The sequence below is a fragment of the Hyperolius riggenbachi genome, chromosome 1, assembly GCF_040937935.1.
Source record: "Hyperolius riggenbachi isolate aHypRig1 chromosome 1, aHypRig1.pri, whole genome shotgun sequence".
NCBI lineage: Eukaryota > Metazoa > Chordata > Amphibia > Anura > Hyperoliidae > Hyperolius > Hyperolius riggenbachi.
This window is the reverse complement of record NC_090646.1, coordinates 661,680,033-661,701,768: the sequence shown is the minus strand read 5'-3', so window position 1 is coordinate 661,701,768 and position 21,736 is coordinate 661,680,033. Positions and strand designations below refer to the sequence as shown.

Below are 21,736 nucleotides of genomic sequence, written 5' to 3'. Positions count from 1 at the left end.
AAGGTAATTCTGTGTACCCTGGCAGTGGGAAACACAGACAGACAGCAGCAGCAGGAGGAATGGAGGAGCAGTGTGAGCAGCTATTGTTGTGACGTAATAGCTGGTGGCAGAGTGGCAGCAGACGGTAATTCTGTGTACCCTGGCAGTGGGAAACACAGACAGACAGCAGCAGCAGGAGGAATGGAGGAGCAGTGTGAGTGTGGCAGCAGGTAGGCAGCGTGACATAATAGCCCTGGTACCTAGCGGTGATACCAGGGCTGTAAATAAACACAACAGGAGGTCCCAGACAGCGGTCGTGCAGCCCACATTGTGTCCAATACACAACTGGGACAACACAGTTTTCAACCCGGGCACCTCAGAAAAATTAAACCTTTTTTTTTTTTTATTGGTTTTTTTTGGTTTTGGTTTTACAACCAATATAGCTATTGTTTTGACGTAATAGCTGGTGGCAGAGTGGCAGCAGAAGGTAATTCTGTGTACCCTGGCAGTGGGAAACACAGACAGACAGCAGCAGCAGGAGGAATGGAGGAGCAGTGTGAGCAGCTATTGTTGTGACGTAATAGCTGGTGGCAGAGTGGCAGCAGACGGTAATTCTGTGTACCCTGGCAGTGGGAAACACAGACAGACAGCAGCAGCAGGAGGAATGGAGGAGCAGTGTGAGTGTGGCAGCAGGTAGGCAGCGTGACATAATAGCCCTGGTACCTAGCGGTGATACCAGGGCTGTAAATAAACACAACAGGAGGTCCCAGACAGCGGTCGTGCAGCCCACATTGTGTCCAATACACAACTGGGACAACACAGTTTTCAACCCGGGCACCTCAGAAAAATTAAACCTTTTTTTTTTTTTATTGGTTTTTTTTGGTTTTGGTTTTACAACCAATATAGCTATTGTTTTGACGTAATAGCTGGTGGCAGAGTGGCAGCAGAAGGTAATTCTGTGTACCCTGGCAGTGGGAAACACAGACAGACAGCAGCAGCAGGAGGAATGGAGGAGCAGTGTGAGCAGCTATTGTTGTGACGTAATAGCTGGTGGCAGAGTGGCAGCAGACGGTAATTCTGTGTACCCTGGCAGTGGGAAACACAGACAGACAGCAGAAGGGCAGTACACAGCAGCAGCCCACTGTAGGTGTGAAATGTGTGGCTGCAGGCGACGTAATAGTCAAAGTGAACCAGGCTGGCTTAGTGAGCAGGAGCCAGGAGGTGGTAAAGGGTGGTAAGGCACATTAACGATGGTACTAAGTTCCGGCAGCCAGTTCATGTCCCCCTCTCGCCGACAACAGGGGCCAGGAACTCGCCTTCCACCCACGCCTGGTTCATCTTGAGAAACGTCAGTCTGTCCACAGACTTGTGAGACAGACGTGAGCGTTTCTCGGTGACCACGCCACCAGCTGCACTGAAGCAGCGCTCGGACAGCACGCTGGAAGGGGGGCAGGACAGCACTTCCAGGGCGTACTGCGCCAGCTCGCTCCAGATCTCCATGCGCTTGACCCAATACTCCATGGGATCAACAGGGGCATCGCTGTCAAGCCCGCTGTAGGACCCCATGTAGTCAGCCACCATGCGGGTCAGGCGCTGGCTGTGACCGGAGGAGGATGCTGCTGCATGCATCTCCTCTCTAGTCACTGCTGCCGGAGCCTCTACAGTCCTGTAGAGCTCGTGGCTGAGAGACAGCAGGTCTGTGGGGCGCTTGCTGCTGCTGGATGCAGGCACCTGCTGCTGCCTCTGTGCTGGCTGCTGGACAGTGGGGGTGGAAGGCTGGGGGAAGGCTTCCTCCAAGCGCTCAACAAGGGCCTGCTGCAAGCTCCTTATTTGTTGCGCTGGGTCTCCTCCTGCAGGCGGCAGGAACTGGCTCAACTTCCCCTTGAGGCGTGGGTCCAACATCATGCTGATCCAGATGTCCTCCCTCTGCTTCATCTGGATCACCCTGGGGTCCCTGCGCAGGCACGTCAGCATGTGCGCTGCCATTGGGAAGAGGCGGGCCACGTCTGCTGGCACATCGACGTCAGTGCTGTCCTCCTCATCCTCCTCCTCTGCTGCCTCATCCTCTCTCCACCCCCGCACCAACTCAGCTGCACTGCGCTGATCCCCCTCATCAGCAGCCAGGTCAGGGACCTCCACCAAGTCCTCCTCCTCCTCCCCCTCAGAGGTGGACTGTGCAGCTGCTTGCCGCTCCTGCTGGTCCAAGGCTGCCGCTCCCTGTGCCAGCAAAGCATCGAGTGCCCTGTTCAGCAGAGAAACCAGGGGCACCCACTCGCAGACCATAGCATGGTCCCTGCTCACCATGTTTGTGGCCTGCAGGAAGGGAGCCAGCACTAAGCACACCTGCTGCATGTGCCTCCAGTCATCATCGGGGACGATGGACGGGATGTTGCTGGTCTTGTCCCTTCTCTGAGCTGCGGAAACAGTGGCCAGGGCAAGGTAGTGGTTGACAGCGTGCTTCTGTTCAACCAGACGCTCCAACATCGCCAGGGTGGAGTTCCAGCGAGTCGGAACGTCAATGATCAGCCGATGGCGTGGCAGATCCAGCTCCTTTTGCACGTCTTCCAGGCTCGCACAGGCTGCAGCCGAGCGCCGGAAGTGACGCACAACGTTCCTTGCCGTTTCCAGCAGCTCGTCCATCCCCTGGTAGGTGCGCAGGAACTTCTGCACCACCAGGTTCAGCACGTGGGCAAGACAGGGGATGTGGGTCAGGTTTCCCCTGTCTATGGCAGCAACCAGATTGGCCCCATTGTCGGACACCACCTCTCCGACTCTGAGGCCTCTGGGGGTCAGCCAAATCCGCTCCTGCTCCTGGAGTTTGGCCAACACGTGGGCTGCCGTCAGCTTGGTCTTGCCAAGGCTGACCAAGTGCAGCAGCGCTTGGCAGTGGCGGGCCTTCACACTGCTGCTGAGGCGGGGGGTTTGGCCAGGTGTGGCGGAGGATGGCAGAGGATCGGAGGAACCCGCTGCAGTTCCCCTGACCCTGCGGGGTGGCACCACCCACTGTGTTGCTGCTGCTGCTGTGCCCGCTGCTGCTCTCCCATCCTCACCCCCTTCCACCAAGCTGACCCAGTGGACAGTGAAGGACAGGTAGCGGCCTGTCCCGAAGCGGCTGCTCCAGGAGTCCATGGTGACGTGGACCCTTTCACCAACCGCGTGCTCCAGCCCTCGCTCCACATTGGCCATCACAAAGCGGTGCAGTGCAGGAATGGCCTTGCGGGCGAAGAAGTGTCTGCTGGGGAGCTGCCAGTCTGGGGCTGCACAAGCAAGCAGCGCCCGCATGTCGCTCCCCTCCTGCACGAGCGTGTACGGCAGGAGTTGGGAGCACATGGCCCGTGCCAGCAAGCCGTTCAGCTGCCGCACGCGACGGCTGCTGGGAGGCAGAGCCCTAACCACCCCCTGGAAGGACTCGCTCAAAAGGCTCTGGCGTGCCTTTTTGCTGGCACGGGAATCAGCAGACGGAGCAGAGGAGGCCACTGAGGACTGGCTGCCAGAACAGGCCTCAGTGTCGGCGGCAGGAGTTGCAGAGGGGGGAGGAGCAGGGCGTTTCCGCACTCCTGCTGGTGCTGCTGGAGGAGCAGGAGGGCGGGTGGCTGCTGTTGCTGCTGCTGCTGCTGAAGGCTGTGCAGTGATGGGATTGGTGCCACTGCCAGCACCAGATGCCTTCAGCCTCTGGAACTCCTCATGCTGGTGGAAGTGTTTCGCAGAAAGGTGGTTGATCAGCGAGCTGGTGCTGAACTTCAAGGGGTCTGCACCTCTGCTCAACTTCCGCTGACAGTGGTTGCAAGTGGCGTACTTGCTGTACACTGTGGGCATGGTGAAAAACCGCCAGATTGGTGACAAAAACATCCCCCTACGGCATGGAAGCGCTGCTGCCTGTTTCCCTGTGGTGGTTGGGGGGGGGGGGGGGTCTTGGGTGCGGCTGGTGGTGGTACTGGCTGATGCTGCTGCTGCTGCTGCTGAGCCTGAGACACCAGCAGGCTGTGGGACGCTGCCAATGCTTGCAATGATGCGCCTCCTTGCAAGGCCCACAACCGCATCCTCCTCCTCCTCCTCAGAGCTGCTGAGGACGACATCCTCTGGATGTGTTGGCACCCAGTCTCTGTCTGTCACCGGGTCATCATCATCATGCCCCTCCTGAAACATGTCCTGCTCTGATGATGACCCCCCAAACTCCTCTGCTGATGCATGGATGGGACGCTTGACTGTCGCCACAGTCTTGCTGTCCAATCCCTCCTCCCCCAAAGTGCCCATCAGCATCTCCTCCTCCAAATCGCCAACAACAGCATTCAATTGACTCATCATGCCTGGGGTCAAAAGAGTGCTGAATGAGAGGTCGGCGACTGACGGTGAACTGGCCTCCTCCCCAGACCCTGCTGGGCGGCTGCTGCGAACAGGGGTGGTGGTGGTGGTGGTGGTGAGGGTGGAGGCCTCGGATGCAGAGCTGATGGCGGGCTGCTCATCCTCCGTCATGAGTTGCACCACAGTGTCTGCATCCTTTTCCTCAATGGGACGTTTCCGACCCGGCTGGAGGAAAATGGGAGCAGGTGCTACACGCTGCTGCTGCTGTGTCTCTGCAGCGTGAGTTGCAGATGCTCCTCCTGGGCGGCGCCCAAGGCGTCCACGGCCAGTGGCTATGGGAGGAATGTTAGCCACTGACGCTGCTGCTGCTGCTGCGGAACTGTGCATGGTGGCGCGCCCGCGGCCGCGGCTTGCCACAATGCTGCTCCCTCTCTTCCTGATTCCCTTGCTGCCCTTCCCCTTGCCCAAACCGCGCTGGCTGCCACTTCCAGACATCTTCAATGTTTTGGGCGTATAGACAAAAGTTTTGTAAAAGGGCGGGTGAAAAGTGGGGTACTTTAATGGAGTGGGTTGGTTGGTGAGGTGACTGAGTGAGTGTCCCCTAGTACAGTAAGTAAGTATTAACAGTCAGGAAGTACAACTAGCAGTTACAATAATCAGTAGTAGTAATCACAAGTAAATTTAGTGTGTGTACACTCAGACAGTGAGTGCACGCACGCAGGAGCTAGTAGCCTATGGACACAGTGACTGAGTGTCCTAGACTCCTAGTACGGTAAGAGTAAGTAAGTAGTAACAGTAAGTAGAACTAACTAATAACAATAATCAATCAGCGATCAGAAGGAAATGGAGTGTGGGTGGTGTGTGTACACTCAGACAGTGAGTGCACGCACGCAGGAGCTAGTAGCCTATGGACACAGTGACTGAGTGTCCTAGACTCCTAGTACAGTAAGTAGTAACAGTAAGTAGTAGAACTAACTAATAACAATAATCAATCAGCGATCAGAAGGAAATGGAGTGTGGGTGGTGTGTGTACACTCAGACAGTGAGTGCACGCACGCAGGAGCTAGTAGCCTATGGACACAGTGACTGAGTGTCCTAGACTCCTAGTACAGTAAGAGTAAGTAAGTAGTAACAGTAAGTAGAACTAACTAATAACAATAATCAATCAGCGATCAGAAGGAAATGGAGTGTGGGTGTGTGTACACTCAGACAGTGAGTGCACGCACGCAGGAGCTAGTAGCCTATGAACACAGTGACTGAGTGTCCTAGACTCCTAGTACAGTAAGAGTAAGTAGTAACAGTAAGTAGAACTAACTAATTACAATAATCAATCAGCGATCAGAAGGAAATAGAGTGTGTGTTGTGTGTGTACACTCAGACAGTGAGTGCGCACACGCAGGAGCTAGTAGCCTATATGAACAGTGACAGTGAGTGTCCCTACGGGTACAGTAAGAGTAAGTAGTAAGTAAGTACAACTAACAATAATCAATCAGTAATCAGAAGGAAATAGAGTGTGTGTACACACAGACAGTGAGTGAGTGCACACACGCAGGAGCTAGCTAGTAGCCTATAAACAGTGACAGTCAGTGAGTGTCCTACTCCTAGTACAGTATAACTACAATACTATTAGTAAAGGACAGCAGAAATACTGGTATAGATGATGAGAGAAATAAACAGAGGACAGCTGCCCACAGAGGCAAGGCCCCCCTGAGGCCTAAACCTGTAAGCTTGCAGCAGCTGCCTGTCTCTAATGTAACACACAAGCTACTAACTAAAATACAATGTCTATCTAAATAACAACAATACAGGTGTATATGGCAGGTGTAGGTGAGCAAAAACGCTAGGTAAATGAACACAATAGAGCACTTGCTAAGCCAAAGCACAAAGGAGCAGATCTCTCTCTGTACAAGTCTCAGGCAAGCATGGAAAACCCGAACATGGCGGCCGCTATTTATAGGGTAGGGGCTGGCCAGGGTCCCCCTCTGTGATTGGCTGCCGTCAGAGGGCCTGGGAGCCCTCTGATTGGCTCTAAGCACATCAATCTGGGCTATGACGCTATTCGAGCTCGGTACCGAGCTCGAATAGCGCCGGTTTGCTCGAATAGCTCGAATAGTGAATGGGCTATTCGAGTGTTCTCGAATAGCCCATTCGAATAGCTACAGCTATTCGGAGCTCGAATACCGAGCTCGAATAGCTGAAAAAGAGCTCGAATATTCGAGCTACTCGAATATTCGAGCTCTGCTGAGCACCACTAATAGCCAATCAAAATTCACCTGTTGATTTTCAAGGAGAATATTTAAATTGCTTCCATTTTTGCTCTGTTAATAACAGATGCCCCAAACCTGCTACAGTTGGCCATTGGTTGACTGGGGTTCAAATGCTGGAGAGGGGCAGCAACCAGCCAATCTGATTTGTTTAATTTCTATGGGAATATACAAATTATTGATGACAAAGACCCCACAGCTCACAAACTTGGTCATTGAGTATTTGTGTGTTACGGTTAGAAAAAGTGGCCAGAGCTAACACTAGCCAAATACATACCCGGGCAATGCCGATTCATCAGCTATTATTCATAAAAGTGGATGGAGCCTACAAAAGCCAATCAAAATTCATCTATTGATTTTCAAGGGAAGTATTTCATTACTGCCATTCTTGCACTGTTAATGGCACAAGCCTCAAACCTGGTACAGTTATTTTTAGGGTGACTGGGGTTCAAATTCAGAAAAGGAGTGGAGACACAAACAGCCCATCAGCTTTTTTTCATTTCAATGCAAATTATTGATGCCAAAGACTGCAAAGCTCACAAATTTGGTACTTGAGTAATTAAGTAATTGTCTATTACTGTTTGAAAAAGTGGGCAAAGCCAACACCAGCCAAATACATAATCGGGCAATGCTGGGTCATCAGTGGGTGGAGACAAATAGAAATTTTACTGGGAAAATATAAACTGCAGCCATTCTTACACGGTTAATGGCAGGGTTCTCAAACTTCTTTTCAAGGGGAATGTTCAATTGCTGCCATTCTTGCACTGTTAAGGACACAAGCTTAAAACCTGGTACAGTTGGTCATTGGGTGACTGGGTTTCACATTCAGAAAATAGGGTGGAGCCACAGCCAATCAGATTTGTTTCATTTCAATGCAAATTATTGATGCCAAACAATGCAAAGCTCACAAACTAGGTCATTGAGTCATTGGGCCTGATTCACAAAGCGGTGATAACTCAGTTATCACGCCTAAAAGACTTTAGGCGTGATAAGCTTTGCATCACTGAGTTAGCACCGTTTTGTGCTCTTTATCGCGCGCAAAGTAACTTTGCAACTCCGTGCGCAGCGCCCATAGGGTTTAATGGGCGCATTGCGCGCACTGCACCGTGCGCCGCGCGATTGCGCGCGCAACACTTTGCGCATGGAATTTCACGCGAGTTTCATTTTATCACGCCTAAACTGAGTTTAGGCGTGAGTGATAAAGGGCTTTCACAGGCGTGCAAACACTTTGCAAAGCTTTGTGTGTCAGGCCCCTTGTGTGTTAGGGTTAGAAAAGTGGGCGGAGCCAGCACCAGCCAAATACATACCCGGGCAACGCCGGGCAATCAGCTAGTACATAATAATAATATGGTTGGACATTAGACTATGCCTATGGTAGGATTAGATTGTGAGCTCCTCTGAGGACAGTCAGTGACATGACTATGTACTCTGTAAAGTGCTGCAGAAGATGGCAGTGCTATATAAATACATAATAATAATACGGTAGGACATTAGACCATGACTATGTTAGGATAAGACTGTAAGCTCCTTTGACGACAGTCAGTGACATGACTACGCACTCTGTAAAGTGCTGCAGAAGATGTCAGTGCTATATAAATTCATGATAATAATATGGTAGGACATCAGACTATGACTATGGTAGGATTAGATTGTGAGCTCCTCTGAGGACAGTCAGTGACATGACTATGTACTCTGTAAAGTGCTGCAAAAAATTCCAGTGCTATATAAATACATAATAATAATATGGTAGGACATTAGACTATGACTATGGCAGGGATTAGATTGTAAGCTCCTTTGAAGACAGTCAGTGACATGACTTTGCTCTGTATAGCGTTGCTGAACATGCCAATTCTGTATAAATACATAAAATTACTAATACAAACTCAAAGTTTCTTTCAGGTAGCAATGAAATTGGGTGTCACCCAATGTATGAAATAACATTTAGCTATGTACCAGGACACTACTGTTGTAAGCATAAACAGGAAGATACTCTGGATGCAGAGCCGTAGATGTCACATGAGCTTGTTGGGTCACCTGATTGTGCTGACGTTGAATCTTGGGCAGGGTCTGTCGAGCCAAGTCCCGCCTCCACTATGACGCTGGGCTTATTCCCATCCAAATAGTAAGCCAGTAATTCCACATCCCGCTCAAACTTGTGCCCCTCTGCCAGAGACACCTGCAAAGAAGATAATGCTAACATAAGTTCTTCTGGCCTTCTTATCGCAACTGAGCTCTGTGGCCCCTGCACTTATTCAGGCTATGGAGGAAGAGGGACATGGAAGACCGTAATGAAGGATAGGTACACATTAATACTTAAAATTCAGAACAGGTAGCATGAGACGGCTACATCATCAGAACTTTGAACGCAGTGTTCAACGTTCTGATGATGTAGCTGTCTCATTAGATTAGCCCAGGTTGTTGAAAGGCTTATTGATGTACAAGCATATTAAAGGGAAGGTTCAGGGAGGAGTTTAAAAAATAAAAATACTAATCCACTTACCTGGGGCTTCTTCCAGCCCGTAGCAGACAGGACGTGCCCTCGACGCCGCTCCGGAGGCTCCCGGTCTTCTCCGGTGGCTCACCCGACCTGGCCAGGCCAGCTTCCTGGTCGGGCTTCTCCTTGCGCTCCAACGTGCTTCTCACGCGGCCGCGATGACATCATCATCATACTGTGCAGGCGGAGAACTACTGCTTCTGCGCAGTACAGCCTGGAGGACGTCCGATTACGTCAGCGCGCCCGCGTGAGATGCATGTTGGAGCGCAAGGAGAAGCCCGACCAGGAAGCCAGCCTGGCCAGGTCGGGTGAGCCACCGGAGAAGACCGGGAGCCTCTGGAGCGGCGTCGAGGGCACGTCCTGCCTGCTACGGGCTGGAGGAAGCCCCAGGTAAGTGGATTAGTATTTTTATTTTTTAAACTCCTCCCTGAACCTTCCCTTTAAGGGCAGTCGAGCACAACCCCAAGTCAGAACTTTCAATTATCTTCTTCCAAACGGTAAGAAAGTTGGATGGGTCATTCATTCAGTATACTCATTACAACTACTTTAACCCTATTTTATCCAGTTCAGCCTTCAGGGTTGTTGTCACGTCACCTACAGTAAATGATCTTTATCTTGTTTATGAGATTTTTTTTTCAGTTATTATATTATTTTCTATGCATTTAAGAGGGAAAAGAGAGGGAAAAAATACAATACCGTATATACTCCAGTATAAGCCGACCCGAGTATAAGCCGACCCCCCAACTTTTAGCTAAAAAATATATAGAATAAATGATTGACTCGAGTATTAGCCGTGGGTAGGAAATGCAGTGGCCTTATAAGGGCAGAACAGAGCATTGTTTGGACAAGTCAGCAGACTTGGAGGGGGTAGAAGGGACATAGGCACCTGATACACAGTCAGAGCTGAGGAGGAGACAAGAGAAGAGAGTGCCACCTCGAACGAGGCTTCTCCTCTGAACTGCTTCTCTGAATGACTGACTTTTGCCCTGGATTTGGCCCCAGGACACAGTAAAGAACACACACTTACATACACTTATCTCCCTGAGAATCAGAGCACTCACCAACAGCAGCACCCTGAACTGTCATCCTGCAGACACGACACTTGGAGCAGACTGGAAGGGTGACATGAGCCTTGTCTCTTGCCCCAAGAGCACAGAATGAACCCCCCCCCCTTCTGAATGCACCCCCTACCGCAACATAATAGGAGCTGCATTTATAGAGCCATGGTGCATCTTTAAATGTGCAATGGGTTGTGCGCTGTGTTCCCCCTCCTCTCCGCGTGGAGAGCGGCTTCCATGTCCCCCTTCCTCTCCATGTGCGGAGCGGCTTGTAAGTTTCACTGCCCGCTGTAAATCAGAATCACTGCCCGCTAGAGCAGAATTTTGGCATACCTCTTTGTCCTCTTCCGCCCCTACCCCTCATCCCCCAGCAAATGCAGCGCGGTGTTTCAGGTTTGTGTCGCTGGTTCCCGGTCCATGCTGATTCCTCTATAACGTGAGTTGCAGTCTTTGCTATGAAGCTTGCAGTGGCGCACGGGCGCCACTATATGGCGTCATAGCAAAGACTGCAACTCAGGTTATAGAGGAATCAACATGGACCAAGAACCAGCGACACAAACCTGAAACACCGCGCTGCATTTGCCGGGGGACGAGGGGTAGGGGCGGAAGAGGACAAAGAGGTATGCCAAAATTCTGCTCTAGTGGGAGGGGATTTACAGTGGGCAGCGAAACTTACAAGCTGCTCTGCACATGGAGAGGAGGGGGACACGGCAAGCCAGCGCACATGCATTGCACATTTAAAAATGCACCATCACTCACAAACGCAGCTCCTATTTTTATGTTGCAGGGGCTGGCAGTGCACTGGGGGGTTATGACTCGAGTACAAGCAGAGACAACCACTTTTGGACCACCTTTTTACGTCTCAAAATCTCGGCTTATACTCGAGTATATACGGTATTTCTCCATTTCCATCTACTATAATTTTAAAATAAACAGTAATACTGTATATAAAACTTACACATTTTGTTTTCCCTGATTATCCCAACATTTAAATTATGTCTCTAGAGCTATGTATGGTGATAAGATATTATTTGAAAATAAAGGTGTATTTTTCTATGTTGTGTTTTTTTTGTTTTCCCATTGTACCCTAGCAAAAATTGCAAGCTCTTATTTGCAAAAATAATAGTAATATACCCTAAAGGCATACATATTTAAAAAGCTGAGTTTCTAAAGGTGCTCATACACTTATGAATTTTCCCATTTGATCACTTTGATCGAATCGGATGGGAATTGATTCCTTGAAATGTCCGATTCAATCAATTTTGACCAAAATCAATTGAAAGTATCGATTGGACAGGATGGAAACTCTACATAGACTGGGGGTGGGGCAGGAGCACCAATGTTGCACATCGATCAATTTTCAATAGATTCCCAACTGGATTCTATTACAAAATGTTGTGCTGTGAGTGGTAGGAATCAATTCCTTCTGAATGTATTCCTTTTTGAAAGGAATCAATCATTTGGAACATAGGGTGGAAATCTATAAGTGTATGGCAAGCTAAAGGTAATTTTTTTTTTAATTCTGTCTCTTTGTTTTCTTTTTACAAGCTTTATATTTTGGTACAAAATATAGGAAAATAAAAATGTTATTGCTTTTGACAGTTTGTCACTAAAAAGAACTCACAAGACATAGGCCTCAACCCTATTAGGCGACTTGGCAGCCAATCGACCACTTGATTCGATTAGGTGCTCTGACTCAAGTATGACTGGATTAGCTGCATGATTGTTTGAGGGTTCTGACTTGGACACTTATGGTGACATAAGATCAACAGGACTGCCAGGCAACTAGTGTTGTTTAAAAGGAAATAAATATGGCTGCCTCCACATGTCTCTCACTTTGGATTCCCTTTAGCTGCTCTAGGACACCTCTGCACTGCAGCACCGGTAGCGGACATTGCTATATGCCATATACTAATCCTACTGATACATTCCTGACCTTTGGCCTTGGCACTACATATGACCTTCACATCTGTTTCTGAAAGCAATAAAACACAAATGACACTTGCAGAGAATGATGTAGTAACAGACAGACAGACAGAAATTATCTTGGACATTTATAGCTCACCTTGGCTGCAGTCTTGTCACTATCTGTGAACTCCATCGGCGTGATGTCACAGTTGGACTCGATCTTGGCAATTCCGTACACTGACTGGAAGTGGGCGGTCAGGCTTAGCGTGTACGGGATCCCACCAACCGGGACCTGCGGACGTGTGGCCGTCACACTCACATCATGACCTGTAAGAGGCAGGGAGGATAAATAGGGTGCTAGTCAAGGTAGCAGTTTTGACTCACCCTGCTTGTCACTGAGCTTTTTGGCAATGAAAGGTGAGGATCAGAGTCAGGGGAAGAAGGCATTTCGACCCTTGGGTAATTTGTTTCTAAAGGTGGCCACTAACGGTCCAATTTCAAGCAAAAAATCGTTCAAGTGATCAGAAATTCTGATCGGATTATTGGTAAATAATCTTTGTTGATGGCCACAATCAATTACAAACGATTATAAAGACAGTCGTCCGATTGGATTTTCGTCGAACCGAAATTTGGATTTTCTTGTTGGTTGTGATAGATAGGAAGCAAAAATTGGTTCGTTGATGGTGTAGTGAACGTTTTCACTTACGATCAGAATTTCTGATCACTCAGAACGATTTTTCGCTAGAAATTGGACAGTTAGTGGCCACCTTAAAGAGACTCTGTAACGTCAAAAAGATCCCCTGGGGGGTACTCACCTCGGGTGGGGGAAGCCTCCGGATCCTAATGAGGCTTCCCACGCCGTCCTCTTTCCCATGGGGGTCTCGCTGCAGCCCTCCGAACAGCCGGCGACAGAGCCGACTGTCAGTTCAATATTTACCTTTGCAGGCTCCAGCGGGGGCGCTGTGGCTGCTCTCGGCTCCGAACTACACGGAAATACCCGATCTCAGTCGGGTCCGCTCTACTGCGCAGGCGCCGGAAACTTGCGCCTGCGCAGTAGAGCAGACCCGACGGCGATCGGGTATTTCCGTGTAGTTCGGAGCCGACAGCCGTCAGAGCGCCTGCGCAGGAGCCAGGAAGGTAAATATTGACGTCATTATTCTCGGAGGGCTGCAGCGAGACCCCTGAGGGACGGAGGACGGCGTGGGAAGCCTCATTAGGATCCGGAGGCTTCCCCCACCCGAGGTGAGTACCCCCCAGGGGATCTTTTGATGTTACAGATCCTCTTTAAGAAGGGAAAGAGATCAATTAAAAAAAATGTACAGTACTAAAGTTTATTCTGTAAAATACTAATACTTAAACGTATTGTGATGTAGACTTGATGTTTACCATGTCATAGTCCTGATTAGGGTAAAATAATTGCCTAGTTGCTCATAATTATCTCCTGAGACTAATTTGTGTTTGACTCATGATTGGACAGGAAAAGTTGTGGAGGATCACTTGGAGGTTCAGATGGGAGCTGCTAAAAAGATTTAGAGCCTAACTTGTACAGCATGGTCTAGAAGTAGTACTGGAGGGAGCTCCACACCCTGATCTTTTTCAGTCTCTCCCTCTGATCTGCTGCTTCTGTCTGATGGCCCATACTCACGGGCTACAATTGTCGCCGCAACACGCGGCGCGCGCGTGTTGTGGCGACAGGTCGCCCGTGAGTATACGCCGTCGCACGGGCGTGCACCCTGAACTGTCGTCCGTCGCTGATGTCGCCAGGCGATTGGCGCGGTCAATCGCCTGGCGACAGTCGCCGCCGCAACTGTCGCTAGTCCGCGTGAGTACGCGGACTAGCGACAGCAACCTCCATTGAGGTATACGGAGCTTCCGGCGGGGGGAGGAGGAACGTCGGCGACAGCTTCCGTTGCGCCGCTGGTCCCTCTTCCGCGTGTGTACGCGGAGGGACCTGGCGAGGAGCTGTCGCTGGCCTGTCGCCCACACGCTCACGTGTGCTGGCGACAGGCACAAAAAGTTGCCTGTGAGTATGGGCCATGACATATGGAGCACAGAGCTTGCCTGCTGTGAGTCTGTGTGTGTCCAGAGGCCCTTGCACTGCTCTCTGCTTGCCCCGCCTCCTCTCTGTTATAAACTGTTCTTATATCACCTTGCTTCGACACCAGTAACTTCTTACAGTTACGTCTCACAGACTGTGAGATCACTTGACTCTCCACACCGCAAACAGGATATAGACTTTCTCAGGCTTCTCCAATGTTTCCGTTATTTATTCAAGTCACAGAAAGACAGATAGATACAGTCATCATATCCTAGCTATGCAAATCTTCATGTTGCTCGTGATTAGACTCCCTACCGAAGTCTATCAGGTACCTTCTTCCTACCTACGTTACACTAAACTACCTATGTACATAGCATACATTATATCAGCTTACATAAAGGAATAACATGCTTAGAGGTCCAAGTCGGCCTTGCGAGCTAGTGCAGAAGGAAGAAGCAGAAGTGAGTTCCCCATCGCTCGCTCCAGATTTAATACCGACTAGGAAAGAGTTAAATATGACATCATCTTCGCCACCCCCTAGATAAATCTATTGGTGGACCCACTTGTGGTGTCATCATACACACCTACTCGATTAATAATCAATGAGACATTTGACATACATGCAGGAATGTGAATATTTACAAAACATGACTGATGTTTATTGTTCCAGGCCCAGGTCAGGGAGACCTGCGGCCTTGTTCAGAACAGCTTCTTGGTATGTTCTAGTTCTGCTGACAGAACTGCAGATTTTCTCTCTTCAGAGAAAATCCCCTTAAAGGGCAGGTCTGCTCATCAAGCCTTTTTGACTAACTCAGTCCAAATAACTGAGGCCTACTTAAATTATAACACTCTCCATGTGCTGTTCTGCCCTCTGGTTTCTGTGTGTGTGTGTGTGTGTGTGTGTGTGTGTGTGTGTGTGTGTGTGTGTGTGTGTGTGTGTGTGTGTGTGTGTGTGTGTGTGTCTGTGTGTGTGCGCGCGCACCTACCTAATGCCTAACACTAACCCCCCACCCACACACAGTACCTGCCTAATGCTTAAAACTAACTCTCTCCCGACCCGCATACGCTACCTACCTAATGCCTACTAAAACTAACCCCCCACCTGCACACCGTACCTACCTAAGCCCCTTTCTCCCCCAGCACCCGCAGTGGGTACCTGTCTCCCCCAGCACCCGCAGTGAGCCCCTGTCTCCCCCAGCACCCTCAGTGAGCCCCTGCCTCCCCCAGCACCCAAATCCAAATCCAAAAAAGCTTTATTGACAGGACCAAATACATTTAGCATTGCCAAAGCAAAACAAAACATTAACATGGGGAGGGGGATTTTTGGAATAAGGGAAGGATATAGGGGGTTGGGGTATATAGTCCATAGGTGTGTGGAGGATGTAAGGGACAATATGGGGGGCTGGGATATACAGTCCATAGGGGTTATTGGGGGAATACAGTCCATGTGGAATCATGTTCCTCTCAGTTGGTGGCAGGCAGTGATATATCGGGCAGCTATTTGCACGGTTGTTTCCTCCTCCCCCAGTAGGATGTAGAGTTTCCTCTCCTCATCTGTGGAGGTAAAATCCTGGATGTGGGCGGAGAGTCTCTGCAAGTGGGCGGTCCTCACAGGTGCATATTTGCTGCAGTGTAGCAGGAAGTGGGCCTCATCCTCCAAGACCTCCTGGTCACATTGTCTGCACAGTCTCTCCTCCCGGGGCTTCCATGTCTGTCTGTGCCGCCCTGTCTCTATCTCCAGGCTGTGGGCACTCAGACGGTACAGACTCAGGGTCTGTCTGTCTTTGTGGTGATGTAGCCTCTCCAGATATGGAGCCATTGTGTACTTCCTCTGTAGTGATTGGTAGACAGCGAGTTTCTTGGAGTTCTTTATGTCACTTCTCCATTCCTCTATGTATTGTTCCTTGCAGCTTTCTATAGTCCGTTTTTATTTGGGCTTTTGTCAGCCTGTGTTGGTGGCCTTGGCTGGGCTGGCTGCTGATGCTTTGCTTGAGAGCGCGTGGTATGGCCTCGCCAGAGGCGTAGCTAGGGTTTTCAGTGCCCGGGGACAAAGACTATTAATGCGCCCCCTAAGGTGAAGGGTCGTGACCAAATGTGGGCATGGTTATGGGTGCTCCACATTTGGTCACGCCCCTTCAAATGTACATGGAGGTTAGCAGGCTCACGCTCACCCACCCTCCCTCAGTATGTACCTTCCAGCATGTTCCAAGACAAATTCAGCAATCATGAGCCCCCCCCCCCATCAAGACAAATTCCGCAATCATGAGCAAACATGAGGCCCCCAACATGACCAACTCAGCAATCATGAGGCCCCCAACAAGACAAATTTAGCAATCCTGAGGCCCCCAACAAGACAAATTCAGCAATCATGAGGCCCCTAACAAGACAAATTCAGCAATCATGAGGCCCCTAACAAGACAAATTCAGCGATCTTGAGGCCCCCAACAAATCATGAGGCCCCCAACAAGACAAATTCAGTAACCATGAAGCCCCCAACAAGACAAATTCAGCAGTCATGAGGCACATAAATAGACAGCATTTCACATAAATAGGCAGAATGCCCCCTTAATATGGTAGACACCTCTCACCTGGCAGCAGTTCCCCAAAATACACTCAATCTGACAGCAGTGCTTCCCCAAAAATAGGTAGCCCCAGGTCTATAGGTGTCCCCAGAAGAGGTGGCCAGCAGTATAGATGTCCCCAGAACAGGTAGCCAGGGGTAGAGATGTCCACAGAACAGGTAGCCAAGGGTATATGTGCCCAGTATATGTAGGCAGGGGTATGTGTCCCCAGTATATGTAGCCAGAGGTATATGTGCCCAGTATATGTAGCCAGGGGTATATGTGCCCAGTATATATAGTCAGGGGTATATGTGCCCAGTATATATAGCCAGGGGTATATGTGCCCAGTATATGTAGCCAGGGGTATATGTGCCCAGTATATGTAGTCAGGGTTATATGTGCCCAGTATATGTAGCCAGGGGTATAATATGTGCCAAGTATATGTAGCCAGGGGTATATATGCCCAGTATATGTAGCCAGGGGTATATGTGCCCAGTATATGTAGCCAGGGGTATATATGCCCAGTATATGTAGCCAGGGGTATATGTGCCCAGTATATGTAGCCAGGGGTATATATGCCCAGTATATGTAGCCAGGGGTATATGTACCCATTATATGTAGTTAGGGGTATATGTGCCCAGTATATGTAGGCAGGGGTATATGTGCCCAGAGTAGGTAGCCAGGGATATATGTGCCCAGAGTAGGTAGCCAGGAGTATATGCCCAGTATATGTAGTTAGGGGTATATGTGCCCAATATATGTAGGCAGGGGTATATGTGCCCAGAGTAGGTAGCCAGGTGTATATGTGCCCAGAGTAGGTAGCCAGGGGTATATGCCCAGTATATGTAGTTAGGGGTATATGTGCCCAATATATGTAGGCAGGGGTATATGTGCCCAGAGTAGGTAGCCAGGGGTATATGTGCCCAGAGTAGGTAGCCAGGGGTATATGTGCCCAGAGTAAGTAGCCAGGGGTATATGTGCCCAGAGTAGATAGCCAGGGGTATATGTGCCCAGAGTAGGTAGCCAGGGGTAAATGCCCAGTATATGTAGTTAGGGGTATATGTGCCCAATATATGTAGGCAGGGGTATATGTGCCCAGAGTAGGTAGCCAGGGGTATATGTGCCCAGAGTAGGTAGCCAGGGGTAAATGCCCAGTATATGTAGTTAGGGGTATATGTGCCCAATATATGTAGGCAGGGGTATATGTGCCCAGAGTAGGTAGCCAGGGGTATATGTGCCCAGAGTAGGTAGCCAGGGGTATATGTGCCCAGAGTAAGTAGCCAGGGGTATATGTGCCCAGAGTAGGTAGCCAGGGGTATATGTGCCCAGAGTAGGTAGCCAGAGGTAAATGCCCAGTATATGTAGTTAGGGGTATATGTGCCCAATATATGTAGGCAGGGGTATATGTGCCCAGAGTAGGTAGCCAGGGGTATATGTGCCCAGAGTAGGTAGCCAGGGGAATATGTGCCCAGAGTAGGTAGCCGGGGGTATATGTGCCCAGAGTAGGTAGCCAGGGGTATATGTGCCCAGAGTAGGTAGCCAGGGGTATATGCCCAGTATATGTAGTTAGGGGTATATGTGCCCCATATATGTAGGCAGGGGTATATGTGCCTAGAGTAGGTAGCCAGGGGTATATGTGCCCAGAGTAGGTAGCCAGGGGTATATGTGCCCAGAGTAGGTAGCCAGGGGTATATGTGCCCAGAGTAGGTAGCCAGGGGTATATGCCCAGTATATGTAGTTAGGGGTATATGTGCCCAATATATGTAGGCAGGGGTATATGTGCCCAGAGTAGGTAGCCAGGTCAGGTGTCCCCCCTCCCCAGCAGGAGGGGAGCAGCGCAGAGAAGAAGAAGAGCTGCTCTCCCTTCCTCGCTGTCCCCTCCAATGTCCGGGTGGCTGGCAGCGGCGGTCGGAACTTACCTCCGTCTCGTCGCAGCACCGGATGGATCTGCCACTACTCTGGTCTGGTCCAGACCAGAGCAGCGGCTGCGCACCCGAACTTCCGGCCGGCGCTGGAGCGAGACGGAGGTGAGTTCCGCCCGCCGCTGCCAGCCACCGGACATTGGAGGGGACAGCGAGGGAGGGAGAGCACCTAAGGTGAGGGAAGGAGGGGGGAGATGGCCCCCCTTCCCCACCGTCCGCACAGCTCTCCATCTTCTCTGCGCTGCTCCTCCCCGCAAAAAAAATAAAAAAAAAATAAAAAACCTTGGAGCTCAGCTGGGCGCCCTTGGGGACCAGGCGCCCCGGGGCACTTGTCCTACCCCGACCCCCCTAGCTCCGCGCCTGGGCCTCGCCCCCCTGGCTCAGTGAGGCTTTATGGTGGTAAGTGCTGGGGTTGCTGCTCTGTATATGCGCCCAGTATGAGAGTGCCCTCTGCTGGATAGTAAGCCATAGTGGGAACCTGCCTCGCTCTGCCCGGCAAGCTGAGTTTGAAGTGCTTCGATGGACTTGGAGGAGATACTTGCAGAACTCTAGATGGAAGATTTCTGTTGGGCTGGAGTCCCATTTTGATTGGTCTGGGTATGTGACTGGGCCCCATACCTCACTGCTATAGAGCAGGATTGGGGTGATGATGCTGTTGAATATCTTTACCCGCACTCTCACTGGTGGTTTTAAGTGGTAAAGCTGTCTTCTGATGGGATAGAATGTCCTGCAGGCTTTTCTTTCAGGGCCTGTACAGCTGGTTTAATGCTTCCTGATTGGTTGATCTCCAGCCCCAGGTAGGTGTAGCTGTTAGTGGACACCAGTGGGGAGCCATTTAATATAAATGAGGAGGTGGGGGTTTTATTTCCATTCTTCCTCTGGAACACCATCACTTTTGTCTTCTTTGGGATGATGGGCAGTGCCCATGTGGTACAGAAACTCTCCAATACTCCCAGGCTATCCTGTAGCCCTTTCTCTGTTGGGGAGAGCAGCACAAGGTCATCTGCATACAGCAGGAACTTCACCTCACGGTCATGCAGGAGTAGGCCTGGAGCTGGGGACGATTCCAGGGCTACAGCCAGTTGGTCAATGTATATGTTAAAGAGCGTTGGGCTCAAACTGCAGCCCTGCCTGACTCCTCGACCCTGCTTGAAGAACGCGCTTCTTTTCACGTAGAGTGACCATATTTTTGTGGGTCCAACCTGGGACGGGGAGGGGGGAGTGGGGCGGACGAAAAGTGTGGAGGACTGAGGAGCGCGCAGCGACGAAGACTGGGGGGAGGGGGCTGCGCCGTGGTGAAAAATGGGTGTGGCCATGACATTGTATGGGCGGAGCTAACGTAATGATGTAACAGCGAGGCATAAGAAAGCAGTGTTTACGCCATGATGTGGACAAACGAGACTTTGCATCATGGGTGTGCAGAAACTGTGTGATGCTAATAGTATACCGTAACCACAAAGCAGCAAACATAGCCATCTATGACCATTAAATAATAAATGCAGTAACAGTTACCCCGGACACCAGAAAATAAACGCAATAGGCAACATGTCAGAACAAAATAACCGCAATGCGGGCAAACATGTCAGTACAAAATAAACGCAATGCGGGCAACATGTCAGTACAAAATAAACGCAATGCGGGCAACATGTCAGTACAAAATAAACGCAAAGCGGGCAACATGTCAGTACAAAATAAACGCAATGCGGGCAACATGTCAGTACAAAATAAACGCAATGCGGGAAAACATTTCAGTACAAAATAAACGCAATGCGGGCAAACATTTCACCAGAAAATAAACGAAATGCGGGCAAACATTTCACCAGAAAAGAAACGCAATGCGGGCAAACATTTCACCAGAAAATTAACGCAATGCGGGCAAACATTTCACCAGAAAAGAAACGCAATGTGGGCAAACATTTCACCAGAAAAGAAACGCAATGCGGGCAAACATTTCACCAGAAAATAAACGCAATGCGGGCAAACATTTCACCAGAAAAGAAACGCAATGCGGGCAAACATTTCACCAGAAAAGAAACGCAATGCGGGCAAACATTTCACCAGAAAAGAAACGCAATACGGGCAAACATTTCACCAGAAAAGAAACGCAATGCGGGCAAACATTTCATCAGAAAAGAAACGCAATGTGGGCAAACATTTCATCAGAAAAGAAACGCAATGCGGGCAAACATTTCACCAAAAAAAAAGAAACGCAATGCGGGCAAACATTTCACCAGAAAAGAAACGCACTGCGGGCAAACATTTCACCAGAAAATAAACGTAATGTGGGCAAACATTTCACCAGACAAGAAACACAATGCGGGCAAAGTTCACCTGGAAAAAAAGCATTTACTCACCTGGCAGAAGTCTCCGGCCTCTGGCGCGCTGCTCCCGGGACCATCTTGCTACTGATCTTCTCTCCCGTGCTGACAGGGCTACGGCAAGATGGCGCCCGAAGCCCTGTACTGGAGACACAAATAGTCTCCAGTACAGGGCTCCGGCAGCCATCTTGCCGTAGCCCTGCTCGCCTGCCGGTGTCGGAACAGACACCGGAAGAGGAGGCTGGAGCGGGGCTGCGGGCAATGAACTGGCACGGCGTCTATAGACGCCGCTGCCAGTTCATGAGGAGAGAGTGGCCAGAGTCCCGAGGCCGGGACGTCTCGTTGCTGAAAGCGGGACGTTTCCCAGGACCTCATTAAGCCTGGGACAGCGGACCCCGAATCCGGGACGCGTCCCGGGCAATCCTGGACGTCTGGTCACTCTATTTCCCGTCCACTTTCACACTGCATTGGTTCCCAGTATATGAACTCTTGATGACATCATAGATTCTACCTCCTATTCCGCTCTCTAGGAGCTTTAGGAAAAGGCCTGTGTGCCACACCGATTCAAACGCCTTCTTAAAATCCACAAAGCAAGCGTGTATTTTGCCGCGTGAGCTGTGGACATGGGTCTTGATAAGGCTGTGCAGCGTGTAGACGTGGTCGGTTGTGCGGTGGTTTGGCATGAACCCAGCTTGGCTTTTGCTGAGTACGTCCTGCTGTGTGAGGAAGGAGAGGATCCTCTTATTGATGATGCTGTTAAAGGATACCACAACTGACATGTGGCATAATGAGATAGACATGGGTATGTACAGTGCCTAGCACACAAATAACTATGCTGTGTTCCTTTTTTTCTTTCTCTGCCTGAAAGAGGTAAATATCAGGTATGTAAGTG

At 50.1% G+C, this 21,736-nt stretch overlaps 1 protein-coding gene across 2 annotated transcripts in view; it reads right to left on the bottom strand.

The window, feature by feature from the left end:
- Positions 1 to 21,736, bottom strand: part of LOC137532233 (von Willebrand factor A domain-containing protein 5A-like) — a 473,069-nt gene that overhangs the window by 422,867 nt on the left and 28,466 nt on the right. For both annotated transcript variants that reach the window (XM_068252513.1, XM_068252522.1), the window contains exons 5-6: positions 12,163 to 12,332; positions 8,580 to 8,721 (exon numbers count right to left, since the gene is read on the bottom strand). In XM_068252513.1, coding sequence (XP_068108614.1) covers positions 8,580 to 8,721; positions 12,163 to 12,332 — 312 coding nt within the window. The remainder of the gene's footprint in view (positions 1 to 8,579; positions 8,722 to 12,162; positions 12,333 to 21,736) is intronic.